Source organism: Marmota monax, unplaced genomic scaffold, assembly GCF_021218885.2.
Source record: "Marmota monax isolate L192 unplaced genomic scaffold, Marmota_monax_Labrador192_F-V1.1 WCK01_AAM20220418_F8-fsc01492, whole genome shotgun sequence".
Lineage (NCBI taxonomy): Eukaryota > Metazoa > Chordata > Mammalia > Rodentia > Sciuridae > Marmota > Marmota monax.
In genome coordinates, this window is record NW_026695017.1 from 1 (window position 1) to 21273 (window position 21273).

A 21273-nucleotide genomic window follows, 5' to 3' on the forward strand; every position below is an offset into this window, starting at 1 on the left:
TAAGGCATCTTCAAGTCGGCTTTATACCATTGAAGTAAGCTTTTATACCTTTATGATGTAAGGTGAATTGGGGGAGAAAGTGAGAGAAGTCAAAAGTTTTTTCTTCCATAAATATTTTGGAATGTATTTTCATTTCTTCTAATTTCCTTCATTAAAAAATAGGTAATGTAACAGAAATATGTCAGAATTTGTCAGCTGACATTGGTGTCACTGTGGTTATTACCAGGAATAGGTATATTAGATGTTCAAATGTCTTGTGTATTTTAGTATTGACCACAGAATGAGTTGCTGATGCCATATTAGTCAATTTTAATCAAAAATATTTATTTTAGGGTTGGGACTGTAGCTCAGTGGTAAAGCACTTTTCTAGCATACACAAAACCCTGAGTTTAATCCCCAACACCTCAAAAGATTGATTTTATATTATTTTTCATTATTATATAGACTTTTTCTTCCACAAATGTGTCTGTTATACAAACATTTGATTTTCTAAGAAAAAGGTACTTGGGTACTTGATATGGAAAAGATTATGCTTCTTAAAATGATAATATCTTGGCATTTGCAGGTAAATGGATGGAGTTGGAGAATATAATGCTAAGTGAAGTTAGTCCCAAAAAACCAAATGTTTTACTTGATATAAGGACGCTGATTCATAATGGGGTTGTTGGGGAGCATGGGAGGATTAGACAAACTCTAAATAGAGCAAAGGGAGGGAGGGGAATGGAGGGGGCATAGGAGTAGGAAAGTCAGTAGAATGAGATGAACATCATTACCTACCCTAAGTACATGTATGAAGACATGAATGATGTGACTATTTTATGTACAACCAGAGATATAAAAAACTGTGCTCTATATGTATAATATGAATTATAATGCATTCTTCTGTTATATAATATATAACAAATTAGAATTAAAAAGATAAATATTTATAACTTGTGGTATTATATCACAGAAATTCACAAGTGGACCTTTTAGCAATGTTGACTAAATTGTCAAACAGATTTCACCAAAGATAATTCCTGCAAATACACAGTAATGTAAATTTCAATAAAACTTCAAATTTTAATACTGATATCTTAAGAATTCCAATTATGCTGTTCTTAATCTCAAAGAGATCTGATGATTAAAAAAAACTTAATTCAGATAAGAGATGCCTCTGATGTTCATACTCATTTCAGGTATTTCAGCCTAGTCAAGTTCTGCTTTCTCCCTCCCAACCCCTTTCTGCCCACAAGACTCTGCATGGACTTCAGTGCAGCACAATGGCTCCCACCTGGCCAGAGTCAAAAGCTCTCATGGAGAAAGCCCACAGCCTGTGATTTTCAAGTACATGGCCAGCATGGACCAACTCCAGGCCCTAATTGACCAGGCGGACCACTGCCAACAGGAGCTAGCTTTCCACTGCAGGAAGTCAAGGCTTTCAGCTCACCTTGGTAAGTCATCAGCCATTGCAGACTTTAGTTCCCAGGAGCTTGCAGCAAGCAGGTGTAGATTCATGAGACTCCTGTATCCACAGCACCAAGGTCACAGCCTGGAAAGTACAAAGATGCTTTTCCCTGGGGACAAAGAGCCAAGGCAGTAGTTGCTCTTCTTTGCTGAAAGCTTGAGTGGTCTGAAGTCTCTTCCCAGGCTCACTTGGGCAACTGAGCAGTAAAGATGTTCTGATGAGGCCCTTGTTCATACATTATGAGGGGCAGCATTTCCTCACTGTGTTTTATCTCAGAAAAGATTGCTAACAGCATGGCTTAGTTATTTGAAGGTGATTATTCCATGAGATTATCTCTCAGACTGAATGCAACTAGTATCTTGGATAATTGCTAATTAGAGAAAAGAGTTGGTGTCTTACAGTTCTTTTAGGACTCAAGGTAATTCTGCTGATAGCTGATTATTTATTTTTAATCCACACTGGAAAATTCTGTTATGGGTTTTATATCTTCTCCCTTTGAAGCCATTCAATTTGTGAATATGTCCAACCCTGCTGCCATCATGATACTTCTTTGGTTTTCTGGAGGCTGGTCTGCCTTCTCTGATCAGGCATGCTGGGGAGTGGTAGGCAGAATTCTCTGAGGTCATGTTTCAAGTCTGTCACTCAGCATCTGTGGGTCTGAACTATTCTTTAATAGTTCTGAATCTATAGAGCTAAGACACTCATCTCTCTAAGACTTAGTAGTGCAGCATCTATAAAGCATGTTAAATAAATACTATTTATTCACAGCTCTTGTAGTGTATTGCATTTATAGTTAGAGCTAGGAGGCCTAGTACTTATTGTTAGTCCGTTGCTACCATATAGATCACTGAACTAAGATTGTATATTACCAAAAGGATGAGAAAGTCGGCTCCTAGAGATTAAATCAGTGACATAAAACAATCAAAGTTGGGCCATTTAACCAGAGAAAATGAGGCAAATGAAGTAGTGTTTTTTTTTTTTTTTTTTTTTTGACTGTTAGTTAACCAATAACAATAAGAAAAAAAAATCACCCAGTGAGTCTGGGAATAAAACTCATGTATTCCCATCATATGGCCTATTCCAGAAGTGGAGAATTGCCTAGATAGTAAAGAATTTCTACCTGAAGGGGTGGTGTGTTTCTAGTGATATGCACATATTTATTTGATTGTTGCCTTTCCATATAAGTATTTCAAACAACAAGAGTGACACAAATAAGTGTTTTATTGGGCTTAGGACAAAAGAAAGACAGAGAAAAGAATTTTAAACTTATTAAACCCTTTCTAAAGAAAATAAAAGGAATACATTATAGATACTCAAAATTTGTGAATGTCTTACATGCTGTCTCTGGAGAATTTTCAGTAGACACTTAATTCAGACAAATTCAGTTACAGACCCATGTATGTTCAGAAGCTTTAAACCAGAGAGAGATAAGATAGGCAGCTAGTGTAGCCCAGTTCATTCAAATCATTACACTAATTGGCTTTGTGTCATCAATCAATGCAAATAGGTATGCAGAACATGGATGTTGCCCTTGTGTAGAAGGTGTAATGCCAACCAAAGCCTTCAACTAAAGCCTTCCTTAGAATGTTGCAGAGTGAGAAGATCAAGAAAAACTTCAATAGGGGGAGCAAATAGCATCAGGTTAGAGGGGCAAATAGCATTCAAGATACAGATCCATTTCATTTCCAGAAATTTTTATTAAACAAATTCTCAGAAAGTATTAGGAACCAATACCTCGATTAATCACAAGTAGAGACTCGGGAACAGCAAGATGGGCCATAGTTTAGTAGTATTTTTGTTGTTTGATTTTGCAACTTACCTTGAAGGAAAGGTTAGGCACCAAGAAGGTGAGTCTTCTCAGTTCCAAATAAAGAGCCAAGCCATGTCATAGGGGGAAAAGAAGAAATAAAAAAAGAATAAACATGTATCTCTAAGCAATTTTTAACACACAATAGGGAATGTCAGCCTGGTGCAGTATCACATGCCAGTGGGAAATGGCTCAGGAGGCTAAGGAAGGAGGATCAGGAATTCAAAGCCAGCCTCAGCAAAAGCAAGGCACTAAGCAACTCAGCGAGACCCTGTCTCTAGATACAATACCAAATAGGGCTGGGGATGTGGCTCAGTGGTTGGGTGCCCCTGAGTTTAATCCCCGCTATCCCTCCTCCTCCCCTGCCAAAATAGGGAATGTCAGTGTTATAAAGACACTTTTTGTCTTCTAGCATCTTCCAGGTCTTTGTATTAGAAAGTTTCAAAGGATACAATCATGGGTGGCTAAAAAGGAAGTGTGACAGTGTTGATGCTGTGGGAAAGTATTCAGTTACCACATTGTGAATGAATACTAAGGTAACTGACAATTGTACCTGTGGCCAAAATACTTGAGGAAGTAGAACAGTATACTTTGTCCGTTGATTCCTTACTTATTCCTCTTCATTTCAGCCTCTGATTCCTTTTGATGTCTTTTTAAATCATTCCCTATACAAATTCTCTTGGTCACTCAAATAAATCTTGAATGGAGCCAAAGACATTCTGTACTTTTAAAAACATTCATTTGTTCCTAATTTATGAATAAAATTATAAACTCCAATACAAACACAAAATTGTTTATATATATATATATATATATATATATATATATATATATATATATATATATATGGGTTTTTTGCTGTTAATCTGTGAAAGAATGAATGTTGAATAATTGTTTTTTAAAGTGGAATTTTGAACACATCTATCAAATATCTGTTAAAAGTTCTGCTCCCTAGAGATAAGTTTGCAACAGTTTCTAAAAAGGAAGAAGGCTGGTTGATACTGATTCTTTGCACATGCCTCAACCACTGGTTCAGGGCTGAGTGATGATGAATGCAGTTAGTATGTTTGCAAGCTAAGATGTTGTCAGCAGAAGCAGAGGGCTCCTCTAACAGGGAGCCATCATGCTGCTTGTGAGTTAGGGAGAACAGAGGTCCCATTTCAGATTCTCAGTAGTGAACCAGTGGTGACAGCTGATGGGTTTGAAAGAGCATGTTGAAAATGACAAGCGTCTTTGCAACTGATTTACTGTTACTTCCATTTTCCCTCTGGTCCTGCTTCTCTATGGAGGGGGAAGTGCCCCTCCCCACTTGCATACCACCCACTTTCTAGTCACCTCACTCTCACCCTCACCTGGACTCAGCATCAAGATGAGCCCCCTTAGAGTTGAGGTGGCCTCCGACTCCGTGGCTGAGTTATGGTGGCTCTGAGCAAGTGGTGCTGGAGGACTCAGATATAATTGTCTCAGAGTTGTTCTGAACCCCAAATTCACCTCAAGCATGAAGGTGAATCTCCACAGTTTCCAAATTAAGAGCCAAGCCATTTAGTATGTCCCTAAGGAATTTTTAACACACAATAGGAAATATCAGTGTTACTTTAATTAAAATAGTAAAAGAAACCATATTTTGTATAACAAATTCTTTCATGGCAGTTTAGTATCTCAAACAGATTTTAGGTTCAATGTATAAAATAATAATGTATAAATAGTAATAATTCTCAATATTAATTTTTAAAACATTCAGGAGTCCTTTAAAAATTATCCTCTTGTAGAGTTAAAAATGTGATCACTTCTAAAATCGTCTATTTTTAACATAGGGGGGAATAAAGGAATGATATGGGGAGGCAGGTAGTGGGGGGCAAAGTAGGTGTCACCTTTCTCATACTTGTCTTTCAGATGGAACCCCAGTGAGCTGGTGGGTTGGAAGAACCAATGAAACACACACTTACTGTGGAGGTTCTCTGCCTGATGCTCAAAAGTGTACTTGTGGATTAGAGGGGAACTGCATTGATTCTCAATATCACTGCAACTGTGATGCTGACCAGGATGAATGGTGATTTCCACATGCTTTCCCTGTGCAAACTGTAATTTTTTAATTGCTTAAACTGTGTACCTTAGGCAGATATTAGACAAGATACTACAATAGGGAGAATAAAGAATTTCCCAAGAAGTTAAAGAATAAGTTTTGATGTGTATGATGTCATTCATCTAAGGCCTAAAACATGAAAATGATTTTTTTCATTTATCTGTGAATAATTATGTCCGTTTTATTTTTCTAATAAAACAAAATGGAAATACCAAATTGTTTCACATTAAATGGAAGTACAATATCAGCCTTCTTAAAGTTAAATTGATTTTCCATGGCTGATCTTGAGTTGTTTTTTGATCCCCTAAATCCTTAAATGGCCACATGGGGGAAATCAGAAAAGGCCCTGGCTCCATGAAAAGAACATATGGAATTCTAAATTTTCCCTACAGTTAGAGGTCTCAAAAGGCTTCAAACCCAATGAAAAGGTGAATAAGGACAAATCTTCCAGTTAGCACATGAGATAGAAAACTCATGTCTAGACACCCTCACACAGATTTTTAATTCAATACATAATTTTAATTGCAATATATAAGATGGTTTCAAAATTAAGTTACCATGGCCACAGGTTGGTAGCTCCAATAGCTTGTCATAGAATTACAAGATATTCTTACTACAGGTCTGCCCTCCTCCTTCCTTCAGGAATCACAGGGTTCTGACAGATAAAATGCCTTGAAGTATAAGCTCACACTCCAGTTTTACAAAACACAAAAGAAAGTGGGAGGGTAGAGAAACCGCAAAGGGGAGAATTGGAAATGTAAATGTCCCAGATAATGGGTATAATTAGAAGTGTAAAATAAATGTATGAGCAGATTGAAAAATAAGCAATGGAGTTGAGAAAACAATCAAATACTATTAATAGAGATAATTGCTATTTACAAAAGAACCAAACAAATGTTTGGAAATGAAATTATTGTTTTTATCGAAAATTTTAAGACTTGTTGGATCAAATATTGGACACAAGTGATTTGAAGACTAGTGAAATGATTAATATATGTAACCAAATTACGTGGCTTGTAGCACAGAGAGAAACAAATTGGGAACCCTGAAAGGGTTGCAGAGAAGAGAGAATGCATGTCTGGCTGAAGTTTCTAAAGAAGATGGGACATAATTAGGAAGAGGCAATATTCCAAATAGGTAAGAAATTTCCAGACTAGAGAAAATACTGAAATACCAAGCAGGATAAATAAAAGCAAATCCATATCTAGACATACTATGGTGAAATAGAAGAACTTTAAAGAAAATGTCAAAAGAAAAAAGAAAAAGAAAATGTTGAATGAAGCAGATATGGAAGAAAGACTTCTGAAAGGAAAGAATTGTAGAGCACAACAAGCTCTTCATAATTGGAAATAAAATTACTATCCATCTCGAAATTTTTGCTCAGCTGCTATTTTCAAAAATGAGTGATAAAAATGAAGATCCTCTCAGGCAATAAGATACTGAGAAGTTTACCGCCAGCACACCCCACAGGAGGAAGTTCTGAAGAACAGCTTTCAAAAAGAAAGAAAATGACCTTTTAAAGGGAAAGTCTCGGATGCAAAAAGAAATATTGAGAAAAGAAATTTGTAAACTCAGAGGCCCCAAAATAAATACCAGACACCAGGAACATGTAACTATTTTATGTATAGCTACATTTCACATCTAGCTACATGAAATTAAAACATGAGAAAGCAGTCATCTAATCTATTAACAAAGATGATCATAATTGACAAAATAGCCAAAAGAATGTTGAGAAGTAAAAATATCATTGAAATTTGAACTTGGGGTATTAGCATTAAATTACTCCCAGTGTGCATTAGTTTTAGGTGTAATCTCTAAAAGAATAAATATAGAACAAATAAATTCAAATCAGCAGAGGAAAGAAAGGAAAAACTGGGGAGGTTGGGGTTGTAGCTCAGTGGTGGGATGTTGGCAGGTATGCTAAAAAGAAGGAGGAAAGGAGAAAAAAAACCCAATTTTGCAATTCAGTTAATCAAAAAGAAGATAGCAAATGAGATTTAAAAAGAAAAAGCAACACAATAAATTCAGAGTGAGATCATAGTCTTGCACAAGGAGTGTGACGAAAGTGTCCATTTAAATCTAGATATGTCAAATTGAATAAAAAGCAAGCATATCTTATCTGTACATGCAGAAATAATGAAACTGAATATTAAAAAAATTACTAGGAAAATATACACAAAAGTAAGCAAATTTAATAACTCTAATTTTGGGGGCTGGGGTTGTGGCTCAGAGGCAGAGTACTTGCCTCGCACATGTGAGGCACTGGGTTCGATCCTTAGCACCACATAAAAATAAATCAACAAAATAAAGATTTTTTTAAAAAGCCCTAATTTTGAACAAGGATGTTCATACTTTTCAATCTTACCAGAAAGAACCAAGTGTTCTAAACTAGTACACTTGTAATAGAAATAACTCAGAATTCTAAGAATTACAAGAAGAAATTCACAAATTACCCAATAGGAAAAAGTTGAAATGCACATCTGTTAGTAATTGGTAAAACAGGTGGAAAATAATTAGAAGACAGACTATTTTGAAACCAAATTAATAACTTGATTTGTTATACATATAAAATTAAAGGATGCATCATTTTATCTAACACTTATGGCATAGTTTTGCAAACTGATTACAAACATCAAACATTTTTACAAGAGTTAGTACCATATGGACAGTTTCTCTATGCAACTTGGCTAGAAGTGAATAGTAAAAATTAAAAATACATATTCAAAAGAACAAATGATTAGAAACAACTCAATAAAGATTATTTACAGGGGGCTGGGGATATAGCTCAGTTGGTAGAAAGCTTGCCTTGCATGCACAAGGCCCTGGGTTCAATCCCCAGCACCGCAAAAAAAAAAAAAAAAAAAAAAAAAGATTCTTTACAAGCAATAAACAATATGATTGCAAAAATCAAAGAAAATTATTAAAACTAATGGGAGTATAATAAAGCTGCTGAATCTTAGAATAACTGGATTCCTATAAAGAACATGATACCATAAGAAATGTTATAAAAACTATTTGCAAAATCAACAAAAGGAATGACAACTTGGAATAAAGATTTTTTAAAAAGTATGTAAGTTTTTTATGGAAAAGATAGCATAAACTTGATCATGAGAATTTAAGAAGACCTAAATAAATGGAAATAAGATTCTATTGCCATGCATGATAAAACTGGGTACCTCTCCCTCAAGTGCTTTTTTGGTTTAATTTCAAACCAATGCCAAATATTTGTTCATGATTTTTTTCAACATGACTCTAAACTTTATATAAACAGTGGGGAACAAGAAGCTAGGACTATGGTGAAGATGGAAACCAGGTGGGAAGACCTGACACACCAAACATGAAGCTTTATTTCAGTGATGCGCAGATGGAATAGTGAAAGTCAACGGAGAGGCCACGCTGCCAGATTATTGTAATTCTGGATGATAATTATGTGGTTCCCACCCCTCTTTCACTGGAATAATTGTGAATTATGAAACTTGACCTACCATTTTCCCCCTGTAGCTTTCTCAGTAGCACAAAATACTCAAAGTTCTATTTTACCACCAAAAATAAGTCCTTTGAATCAGTGAATGGTAAGAATTATTTATAGAGAATTAGAAATCAAAAACAAAAGGGTTTGGAAATTATCTTACTGAATGTTTTAAGGAGTCTCGTGACCATGACAATTAGTATCATGCATAAGACATGAGCAGTTGAGAATGCCCTGTACTAATGAGAACAATTTTAAATATAATTGTTAAAAACTCCCGCAGTTACCAAAGTACTTTACAAACAATAAAACTGTTATAAAATCTGTTCTAATATATACTACAAGCATTATTACTTGCTTATGGATTTTCAGAATTCTGTATGTACATTGTTAATGTTGAAGACAGAATTAAGTTGTAGTTTTTCTTACATTGGAAAGCATAGTTTTGAATGGTTCCTCGGTATTCAAGGATCCTCAATGAATAACTAATATACACATTTTTCCTCTCAAATGGCAATCACAGGATTTAATTTACCAGGTTATCCCTAGAGTTGTAATAAGTTCCCAGACTGACTCCCCCAATAATGTGGTGGTACCTTCTAGCTTTCTGACAGCCTGATTTATGACAAACCAGACATTGATGTGCTTGTTATAATCTGCTTGTGTGCTTCTGTTTAGCAGGAACCACAGGGACTTACTTATTTAGTCTGATACTTTGAAATGAATTGATTCAATAAAACCGTTTTTGTTTTTTTTTTAATTTCAGGATATTCATCTTCTGTTTTTCATAACACCATATGCACTTCCAGTTACTTTATTAATAATTTTAAGAAAGAATAAAAGTTTTAATAATTCTAACTTTTCTATCTTAAAAGAATATTTGGTAGCTAAATATAATTGGAATGATTAATAAATTATTCAGATTCATTCCTGTAAAGCTATTAGGTTGAACCATGTTAAATTCCTGGATTTTTTTTTACATGCCAAAGTGGTATTTTTCTGTGCTTCAATTTGTGTATCCTATGTATGAAATATGATATGTCAAGAGCTTTGTAAAGTTTTGAACAACCAATAAAAAAATAAATAAAAAAAAAGAAATGAAACATTTCAATCATTATGGAAAGGACATTTCTTTTTTCTTAAAATAATAATTTGGTGTTATTCAAATTTCACTCAAAAGTGATGAGTACCACTACACTACTCCAAATAAAAAGTTAAATGTCAAAAAAAAAAAATTATGTATCCTAGAGTAAGTGACAGTTTTGTAACTGTTAGGAATTAAGACTTACTAGTTCTACATAGATATGAGACATCAGAAAGATAAACTAGACAAAAATCTTTTTTGTCCATAAATTATAAATGCAAATATAATTGAAAAGTCTGCAATAAAAAGTATGAACAGCTTAAAAAGTATAGAAAAATCTTATTTTACCCAGAGGGGAAGCTGTTGATTGCCAGCTTACAATCCAGGGTCTCTGGCTCCTTTTCTAGTCCTTTCTGTATTGGAAACATAGATATTAATGTTTCCTCACTTATTACATTACATAATAATAATATAGTTGCCATTACATTTATGATATTCACTAGAATACCTAGGGGCACTGATAATGTTTTTTATGTCCATATACCCAACACACAAAGCCTGGTAGATAGAAAATGTTGAATAAGTGTTTGTTGTATGAGTGGATGGTGATAAAGGTTGACAAAGCACTTTCTATCCCTCCTGTTAATTTTAGGAGTGTTATATCCTACCTTCATCTTGGTTTTGAGTCAGTATGATTTTTTGTTTTTAAATTTATGGAGTCAACAAGTAGGAAAATACCTAATAACCACAATAGGAATTTTTTAGAGCTTTACTATAGAGTCCCCACCATATCTTGAAGACCCCAATAGATCCCTGAAACCACAGATAGTAATGAACACAGTATAGGTACAGCTAGATGTATGTATACTATTTACATACATACATGTGGTTTTTTCATGTATATAAAATATATATATATTTGATAAAGTTTAATTTATAAATTAGACACAGTAAGATATTAATAATAATAATTATAACAATATGCTGTAATAAAAATTAAATAAATGTGGTTCTCTCCCTTGAAAGAGTCAAAACAAATAATATATTTCGACAAGGCAGACCGTGAGTAACTGAATTTGCAGAAAGTGAAACTACAGATAAATGGAGACTATTGTAATAAAATGATGAGGATTTAAATTCTAAATCTTGTCATTCAGGTATCTTTTGTATTGTTTGTGTTTGTGAAGGCGGATTGCTCTTCTTTGCAGAAGTTCTGTATTTAAATTCTATACAGTGGTTGAATTGGACAGAATCCTGAGCCACTTAGTTGCTTTAAGAATGCAACCTCACACCTGCACCCATGACCACATATGAGTCTGTGCACTTCCTTCTTAGTGGTCAGGTGCATGAACAGTGACCTCCTGTCCTCAGATATATGCTTATGCTTCTAAGTGTTAAGATAAGCATTTTGATTTCCCTGCTATATGTATTTACAAATTTGCTTAATACTTCTTGAACTGCAATAAAAAACTATAATTTCTTATGTTATTCAGAATAAAGTTGAGATGGTTGTGTTTATTTCCTAGGACCAGTGACACAGGAGTCCTTTCCCATAAGGAGCACCTGCCAGTCACTCAGGTTATGATGACAGATGCAGGCCGGCCACACTCTGAAGCAGCTTATACCCTGGGGCCTCTGCTCTGCCGAGGGGACAGTAAGTAGCAGTCAGAGGGATCTAATAATGCATGGTAATGTTTTATGAGAAATTAACTGCATGGGTTTATGAAAAGACTATCTGTTTTAGTAATCTGTATTTCATAGGAATATATTAACTTATAAAAAAGAAAAATAATTATAATGGAAAAAAAAGAGAAATTATATTACTTTTGGGTTCTGACTCTTTTATGCTGTATTTAAATAACACTACGGATGTAAAGACTAAGGGAATCATCTGAAATAATTTGTCACTTGGTTAACAAACTTTATCTTTTCTTTTTTTCCCAGTACTGGGGGCTGAACCCACGGGTGCTTTACCACTGAGCCATGTCCCCAGCCCTTTTTACTTTTTATTTTGAGACAGGGTCTCAAGTTGCTGAGATTCTCGCTGAATTGCTGAGTCTGGCCTCAAATTTGCAATTCTTCTGCAATTACAGACATGTGCCACTGTGCTTGACAGCACTTTCTATACCTTATCCCACCTACTAATTTTAAGGCAGCAAACTTTTATTCCTTTTAGATCCCTTATCTAAAATTCTTGGGACCTAAAATCTAAAATAATTTTAGATTTCAGGTTTTGTTTTTGTTTTTGATTTTTTTTTGGGGGGGGGGATTTGAGGATATTTGCATGTGCATAATGAGAAATATTGTAAATGAAACCCAAGTCTAAACACTAAATTCATTCATGCTTTTTATGACCTTATGCACATGGCACTGATTTAACACAATACTTTTAGTTCACCTGCATTTCGACTGCAACTTACCACATGAGGTCAGGGAGAAATTTTCTACTTGTACTGTCAATACTCAAAGTTTCTGATTTTCATTCATTTCATACTTTGGATTATTTGATTATGTATGCTCAGCCTGGATTATTTGGTTATGTATGCTCAGCCTATACATGCCTACTAAGTTCTAAGTACAAGTACTTTGATGAGTGCTGATATGCCTAAAATCCAGAAGATAATGAGAAAATGAAAGGGCAGAGCCCATTATAGGCAGAATTCTACAGTATTAATTAATCCCATTAGGTATTAATTAATTCTGAATGTTACCCAGGAACTTTGATGATCTTAACTTTCTGAAAAACAAAAAACATGTGTTCTAACTTCATTTCCATCCTTATGGTCTCTTCTAAATAAACTCCATCAAGGTTTGTCCTCCTTCCCTCCCCACACACTGCTCTCTTCCAGATCACCAGTGTGACCTTGATATTGTTAAACCCAATTATTATTTTTCAGTTTTCCTCTTAATGGACTGGCCAGCCACTTTGGACTCCATCATGATTCACTTTTTAATTCACTTTCCTTACCAGGCCACCAACATGCCACAAAGTCTGCATTTTACTCCTTCCCTCCTCCCTCCAGTATTTATTTCACCAATAGGCTCATGTTGGGATGTTCATTGTTCCCCTCATTGACCTTGTCCTTCTCTGCATGAGAATGATCGCTTCCCATCAGTCTCTTCGCTTTAAATACTCAGTAACCCCACTTTATACCTCAAGCCCAATAACTGAGCTTCAGGCTTGCCCACCTGGCTGGATGATGAACCTCTGCTTGTGCCTTAATAGATGCTTCAGATTCACCCTGACAAATCAGGGGGTGGGAAAGAAAATAATTTCTACAACTTTCCCCAATTCAGTGTGTGGCAATTCCATTCTTCTCATCACCCCTTAAACTGAGACCATTGGTCACTTTTAACTTCTCTCTTCCTCTCACACTCTCATCACTACTCACATCTGATGCATCAGCAAATCCTGTTGTTGCTAACTTCAAGAATGGATTGAGAATCTGACCACACCTCACCACTTCCTTTGCTACCTGGCCTGGATTATTGTTCCATTCTTGAAATGTTCTGCCTGCCTCTGTCTTTGCTCACTCAGGCTTATTCTCAGCACAGCCACCAGTGTGAATGAAGTCTTGTCATGTAAGTCCTCTGCCCAGAACTCTCCAATGTTGCCTGAATCAGAGGTCCACCAAGGACCCAGTAGCCATGCTAACCTCTAAGACAGAGAAATCCTGTGGAGCCTATGGGACCCAAGGTTCTCCATGGGGCCTATACAAGGAATTGCTCTGGGAGAAAGTCCTAGTGTTTCTGAATGTTATGACTAATAGTTTAGATAATAAAAATCACATGTCAAGGTTTTATTCTGAATGAATTGATTAAATGATAATTTGAATTATCATGATAACTAATGCAGCATAATAATTTATAATAAAATGCTTAGCAAAATAGCAATAGAACTTTTTTAGCTCAAGAAAGAATATCTACACAAAACAAAGCTAGCATTGTAATCAATAGTAAAAAAACTGAATTCTTTTCTCCTGAGATTGAGAACAAGACAAAGCCTGCAATTATGTAATAAAATAAATAAACATACACAGATTGAAATAAATAAAATTCTACTCATAAATACATACATATATATATATGTGTGTGTGTGTGTGTGTGTGTGTGTGTGTATTATATGACTGTTTTCACAGAAAATCTCAAGGAATTTAAACACACACACACACACACACACACACATACCCTACTGACATGCAACAAAACATGTTTACTTGAAATCTATAAAAGACTGAAGGCAAAAATCAAGAAAATATAAATAAGAGGAGACACATACACTGTGTCCATGATTGGAAAACTCAATATAGGAAAGATGTTGATTCTCCCCAAACTGAGGACACTCTTCATCAAAAACGATGTAAGGATAGCACAGATGTACATGAGAAGACGTTCTACAACATCAGCCATTAGGAAAGGCAAATTGATACCACAACACACCAATGTGAATTGCCAAAAAACAAACAAAAACTTCTAATGCCAAGTGCTGTGTGAGGATGTAAAAATACTCATACATTGTTGATGGAAATGACAAATGTACAGCCACTCTAGAAAACTGTTTGGCAGTTTGCTTTAGAGTTAAATACATACCTACCATATGATCCAGAAATTCCATGCTGGGTATTTACTAACCTAGAGAAATGAAAACTTATGTTCACCCGAAAAACTGTACACAAATATTATAGCAGCTCTCTTCCCAAATCTGGAAATGATGTTCAATGTTCTTCAGTTTGGTCAAACTATAGCATATCTACATTAGAGAAGTCAGTAGGAGGAAAAAGCAGATATTTATATGTACAACAATGTGAGTGGATCTCAAAGCCATTATACTGAGTGAAAGGAGCCAATCTTGAAATGTTAAAAAGTGGATCACTCTTTATACGACCTTTAGAAAAGGCAAACTATAAAGGGATGAGGAAGAAAGGATGTGAGTTTAGGGGGATATCAAGAGGGAGATCTCTCAATTTTGGTAAAAGTTACACAAATCAATGCAGATTAAAATCAAAATCAATAGTCATTTTTAACTCCTTAAATTAAAAGTAAAATTGTGTTTAAAAACACAGACCATTTCCATAGTGATTCTACTCAGTTATCCATGTCCAGAATCTTAATGATCCAAGTAATCACCATTTGGATATTCATATCATGGCTTCATGTCTAGAAGAACCTCAAAATGAAGACTTCCTTAGATGAGTAATGCATTTAATAGTAAAAATAAATGCTAGACACATAAAATGCAATTATTGTTTTGTTTCACTATTACTTTCACTCTTTTTTTTAATAAACAGATTCATTTTGGAATTCAGCTTCATTCAATACTGAGACTTCGTATCTTCATTTCCCTACATTCCATGGAGAGCTCAGTGCTGATGTGTCTTTCTTTTTTAAGACAACAGCTTCTTCTGGGGTGTTTGTAGAGAACCTGGGTATCACAGACTTTATCAGACTAGAACTGCACGGTGAGTTGCCACTGAGACAAAGCCACAGAATGCTCAGTAATGAGCAATAAACCCTTTAGTATTCTCATTCCTAATCTGCTGCCATGCTTCCTTATCAAGTATATTTTTATAAATACCAAAATTCTATTATTTTAAAAAAATTCTTTTATCTTAAAGAAGTCAGCATTCTATCCTTATAACAAAATATCTAAGGCAGTTAACTTAGAAAGGTTTATTTTGGCTCATGGTTCTAGAGGTTTCAGCCCAAAATAGAGTGGCTGCATAGTGTTGGACCTCTAGTGAGGGCAGTATGTCATCATGGGAGCATGTGCTTACCCCTGAGCCAGGAAAAAAAGAGAAAGAGGAAAGGGCTAAGGCCCCACAATCCTCTTCAAGGCCATGCCCTCTCAATTACCTAAAGACCTTCCTGGAAGGTCCTGCCTTCCAAAGGTTCCACTTCCCAATAGCACCACCCTGAGGACCAAGACTTTAATAACACCTGAGCCTTTGGGAATTACTCATCCAAACTATAGCAGGTAAAGAGTGAAACAACATCTCCTGAGATATACAACAGATTATAATGGTTTGGTGCTACTTTACTTCTGTGTGCAGTCAGGAGATTAAACCAGACTGGTCAAATAACTAATTTCTACTAAATTAAAAATTATTTGACTGAATTGACTGCTCACATTATTTAATCACATGTGCAAATCTTTATTTCTTATGGTCAAAGATTTCACTTACGATTTTTTAAATTATATGAAGTTTTAAATCACCTTTAATCAAAATCATTTATATGAAGCCAGATCACATGCTAGATTTCTTTCAATAGGTAAATGTCTGCTAGTTAGAGCTTAGCAAGATGAGCAATTAAACTCTGTTTTAGTCAGCTTTTTCACTGCTGTAACCAAAAGACCTGATAAGAACAATTAGAGGAGGAAAAGTTTATTTGGAGGCTCATGGTTTCAGAGGTCTCTGTCTATAGATGGCCAACTCCATTCCTTGAGGCCTGAGTTGAGACAGAACATAATGGCCTAAGAGTGTGGAGGAGGAAAGCAGCTCAGGACCTGGCACCAGGAAGCAGAGAGAGTGAGCTGTAATTACCAAGAACAAAATATAAACCCCAAAAGCATGTCCTCAGGGACCTTCCTCCTTCAGCCACACCTTATCTGCCTACTGTTGCCAACAAGTTAATTCCTATTAATGGATTAACACATTGATTAGGTTAAGGCTCTCATAACTCAATCAGTGCACCTCTAAACCCTTTTGTATTGGTTCACATATGAGCTTTTGGGGGACATCTCATATCTCAACCATAACAAACTCTGAGAAAGAATGTATTAAAATCAGTTTTGTTTTTCTTTCTCCAGGATTCAAATTTATTTTTCCCTCCTAACCAACTCTAAGTAATTCTTTCCTGCATCACTGCCCTATTCATTATGAGCATACCACAATACTGTTTTCATGTCCACTCAGGATTACATTTTCTCCCTTTTGAATTAACTTGAGAAACTTTAATATCCACAATTTCCAGCTCCCACAGAAGTGACCTTTTCCTTTGATGTGGGGAATGGTCCTTGTGAAGTCACAGTACAGTCACCCACTCCCTTTAATGACAACGGATGGCATCACGTGAAGGCAGAAAGAAATGTTAAAGAAGCATCTCTCCAAGTGGATCAGCTCCCTCAAAAGTTTCAACCTGCCCCCACTGGTGGGCACCTCCTCTTGCAGCTCAACAGCCAGCTCTTCATTGGTGAGTACTGATGGTTTATAACTGAGCTGTGCTCTAAGTGCAGCTGAACCAAAAGAAACTGTAATTTAAAATAGCAGTGATAAACCAGGCATGGTGACACATGCCTGCAATCCCAGCAGCTCAGGAAGCTGAGGCAAGAGGATCATGAGTTCAAAGCCAGCCTCAGCAACTTAGTGAGGTGCTAAGACCCTGTCTCTAAATAAAATACAAAAAAGGACTGGAGATGTGGCTCAGTGGTTGAGTACCCCTGAGTTCAATCCCTGGTATCAAAAAAAAAAAATAGCGATAACAGCAATGATGACAATAGAGACTGTAGCACCATTTGTAAGACCTTCGTATTTAATATTTAATATCTCCTTTTACAGATGCTGTTTTGCCCAATTTACTGAGAAGATAATGCAGCCTCAAAGAGATTGACTGACTTGAACCACAGAAACCCAAACTGACCCAATTAGAATTTCCAAATTTATACTCAATGTAATAGCCAATTTGCATTTTCTTCAGCTACTTCTCATCAATACTATTTTATCGAACATTTAGCCATTTTTATCTATTTCTCCTATTTTAAATCTCTGTAGAATTAGAGAACCTGCCTTGCAATTAGGACAGAATCCTCCAGTGTACCCTCAAAACAGACCACAGGAGACCATGTCACAGAAGTTATCTAGTGTGTCTGTCCCTGGCAAGAAATACCCCCATGTCGTTCCTGGCCTCCCTTGTCCTATTCCACTTCTGCTTCTCTGTGTTCACATTGGCCATGTTCATAACCATGTCTGACTTCTTTGTTCCCCATTCTTTAAAGATTACAGCTCAAACTGTGCACAGTAGCACATTTCTATAATTCCAGTGATTTGTGAGGCCAAAGTAGGAAGATCACAAGTTGAGGCCAGCCAGCCTCTGCAACTTAGACCCTGTCCAAAATTATAAAAAAAAAAAAAAGAGTTGGGAATGAATCTCAGTGGTAAAGGGTCCCTGGGTTTTATTCCCCCTATGGAAGGTTGGGAAAGAGATATCTCTGGACAATGGAAATCTTTCCTTTATTTATTTGTTATTTTATTATTGTTTTTCTCAAGGAAAAAAATGTCTTATTACATTATGTTTCAAGCAACTCTATTCTAATTTGGAAAGTAAGCAGATTAACCAAGTAGCTCTCACTTGGTCATTTCTCATGTCTTTTAAAGTAAATGAAAACAAAATCCAATTAAAACAAATATAAATCACAAGTTAGTAAGCTGGAATATACCTACACCAAAGAGGATCTAATGTTATTCAGTGAATTTAAGCAATTGTGTGTGGTGGGGGTGGGAGGTGGCGGGGGGGCGGTGTACAACCCAGGGCTCCTTAAAATTGGCTTCAAGCACAATTAGTTCTTATTGATATAAAGCTTCATTTCAAATCATCAAACTACAGCTCAACTTACACAATTTTATTTTCTGATTTATAATCCTTAGGGTAAATTAATGGAATTTCTTGAAGCCAAGTTTGCATGAAATTCACCTAGAATTAGCATCCCTACAGAGTAAGATTTCTAATGCCTTGAGAAGCTAGTTGAAAATTCAGATATGGGATATCCTAAGTATGAGATTTGTGTTTTTTAACAAGCTCTGCAGTTACACCTGTGCTTCCATGTTTGCAAACTATCACCTTAAACTCACATGAGAGTTAAGAAAATTACAGAGGAGCATAGTGTTCAGGCTGTGTTACACCACCATGACCCTGGATTAACGGGGTCCAGCCAGTAAGCCTGAGGTCCTCATTCATGGCTTCACCCTTGTGTCCTCTTTATTGCTCCCTCCTCAGTTTCTCTTCACAGCTTTAGTACTGAGAGCTCTTCAAAAAAAGAAGTTCACATATATAATTAGAGATTTTCAGCTACATAACCTTTCAAGACATATCATTTAAATTATTTAAATTATTATTTAAATTATTTAAAAATGATCATGGAGGCCCGGGTTGTGGCTCAGTGGTAGAGTGCTTGCCTAGCATGCATGAGGCACTGGGTTTGATTCCCGGAACCACATAAAAATAAACAAATAAAATAAAGTTATTGTGTCCATCTACAAACAAACAAACAACAATAAATAAATAGATATGATCATGGATCTTTATTTCATGCTTTATAAAGGAAAAATGTAAACATCTTTTTAAATGTAACCTGAAGAGCTGAGGTTGTGGCTCAGCAGTAGAGCGCTGGCGCAGCACATGCGGGGGCCCTGGGTTTCATCCTCAGCACCACATAAAAAAATAAACAAACAAAATAAAGGTATTTGTCCATCTATAACTAAAAAAAATAAATGTAACCTGAAGAAGTGTTTTTAGAATATTTACTAACTTCAACTTTTAAAAATATATTTATATTAGTGGTTTATTCAGTACTGCTTAATAATTCTCAACAATTGGTCACAATTATGTTTTCAAAATTGCATTTGTTTAGAGAACATTTTTTCTTTTTTGTTTTTATTTTATTTTTTAAAATTTATATATTCTAATTTGTTATACATTACAGCAGGATGCATATCAATCCATAGTGCACATATATTGCACAGTTTTTCATTTCTCTGGTTGTACACAAAGTAGAGTCATACTATTTGTGTCTTCATACGTGTACTTAGGGTAATGATGTCCATCTCATTCCACCATCTTTCCTACCCCCATGCCCCCTCCCTTCTCCTTCCCCTTTTCCCTCTCCAAAGTTCCTCCATGCTTCCCATGCTCCCCCTCACCCCACTTATGTATCGGCATCCACATATCAGAGAAAACATTTGGCCTTTGGTTTTTTGGGATTGGCTTACTTCACTTAGCATAATGTTCTCTAACTCTATCCATATACCTGCAAATACCATGATTTTATTCTGTTTTAATGCTGAGTAATATTTCACTGTGTATACATACCTCAGTTTCTTTATCCATTCATCTACCGAAGGGCATCTAGGTTCATTCCACGATTTAGCTATTTTGAATTGTGCTGCTATATATATTGATGTGATTGCATCACTGAAGTATGCTGTTTTTAAGTCTTTGGCTATAAACCAAGGAGTGGGATAGCTGGGTCAAATGGTGGTTCTATCTCAAGTTTGCCAAGGAATCTCCATATTGCTTTGCAGATTGGTTGCACTGATTTGCAGTCCTACCACCAATGTATGATTGTTCCTTTCCCCCCACATCCTCTAGCGGCCATTCTGACTGGAGTGAGATAAAATCTTAGAGTAGTTTTCATTTGCATTCTTCAATTGCTAGAGATATTGAACATTTTTCCATAAATTCGTTAATCATCTTCTGAGAAGTGTCTGTTCAGTTCCTTAGCCCATTTATTGATTGGGTTGTTGTTGTTGTTATTATTATTATTATTATTATTATTATTATTATTGATGTTAAGTTTTTTTGAGTTCTTTATATGTACCCTAGAAATTAGTGCTCTATCTGATGTGCATGTGGTAAAAATTTGCTCCCATTCTGTAAGCTGTCTCTTCACCTCACTGTGTCTTTTGCTGTAAAGAAACTTTTCAGTTTGAATCCCTCCCATTTATTAATTCTTGATTTTATTTCTTGCACTAAAGGAGTCTTGTTAAGATAGTTTAGGCCTAATCTGACATGATGAAGATTTGGGCCTACTTTTTCTTCATTAGGTACAGGGTCTCTGGTCTAATTCCTAGGTCCTTGATCAGCTTTCAGTTGAGTTATGTGCGTGGTGAGAGATAGGGGCTTAATTCATTATGATGCATATGGATTTCCAGTTTTCCCAGCACCATTTGTTGAAGAGGCTATCTTTTTTCCAATATGTGTTTTTGGCACCTTTGTCTAGTATGAGGTAACTGTATTTAGGTGGTTGTCTCTGTGTCCTCTATTCTGTACCATTAGTCTACAAGTCTATTTTGGTGCCAATAACATGTTGTTTTTGTTACTACAGCTTTGTAGTATAGTTTAAGGTGTGGCATGATGCAATCTGATTCATTCTTCTTGCTAAGGATTGCTTTGGCTATTCTAGGTCTCTTATTTTTCCAGATGAGTTTTATGACTGCTTTTTCTATTTCTATGAGGAATGTCATTGGGATTTTGATTGGAATTGCATTAAATCTGTATAGTGCTTTTGGTAGTATGGTTATTTTGACAATATTAATTCTGCCTATTCAAGAACAAGGAGGATCTTTCCATCTTCTTAGGTCGTCTTTAATTTCTTTCTTGAGTATTCTAT

General features: G+C 35.7%; 1 protein-coding gene across 1 annotated transcript in view; it reads left to right on the top strand.

Annotated features, from left to right (window-relative positions):
- Positions 1-1235: 1235 nt before the first annotated feature.
- The window catches only part of LOC124081418 (contactin-associated protein-like 3), a gene marked incomplete at its 5' end in the record, with an annotated part of 48426 nt that continues 28388 nt past the window's right edge, over positions 1236-21273 (top strand). The window contains 5 exons of the mRNA XM_046427612.2: positions 1236-1433; positions 5148-5304; positions 11417-11544; positions 15179-15349; positions 16863-17081. Of these exons, the coding sequence (XP_046283568.1) occupies positions 1236-1433; positions 5148-5304; positions 11417-11544; positions 15179-15349; positions 16863-17081 (873 nt within the window). The remainder of the gene's footprint in view (positions 1434-5147; positions 5305-11416; positions 11545-15178; positions 15350-16862; positions 17082-21273) is intronic.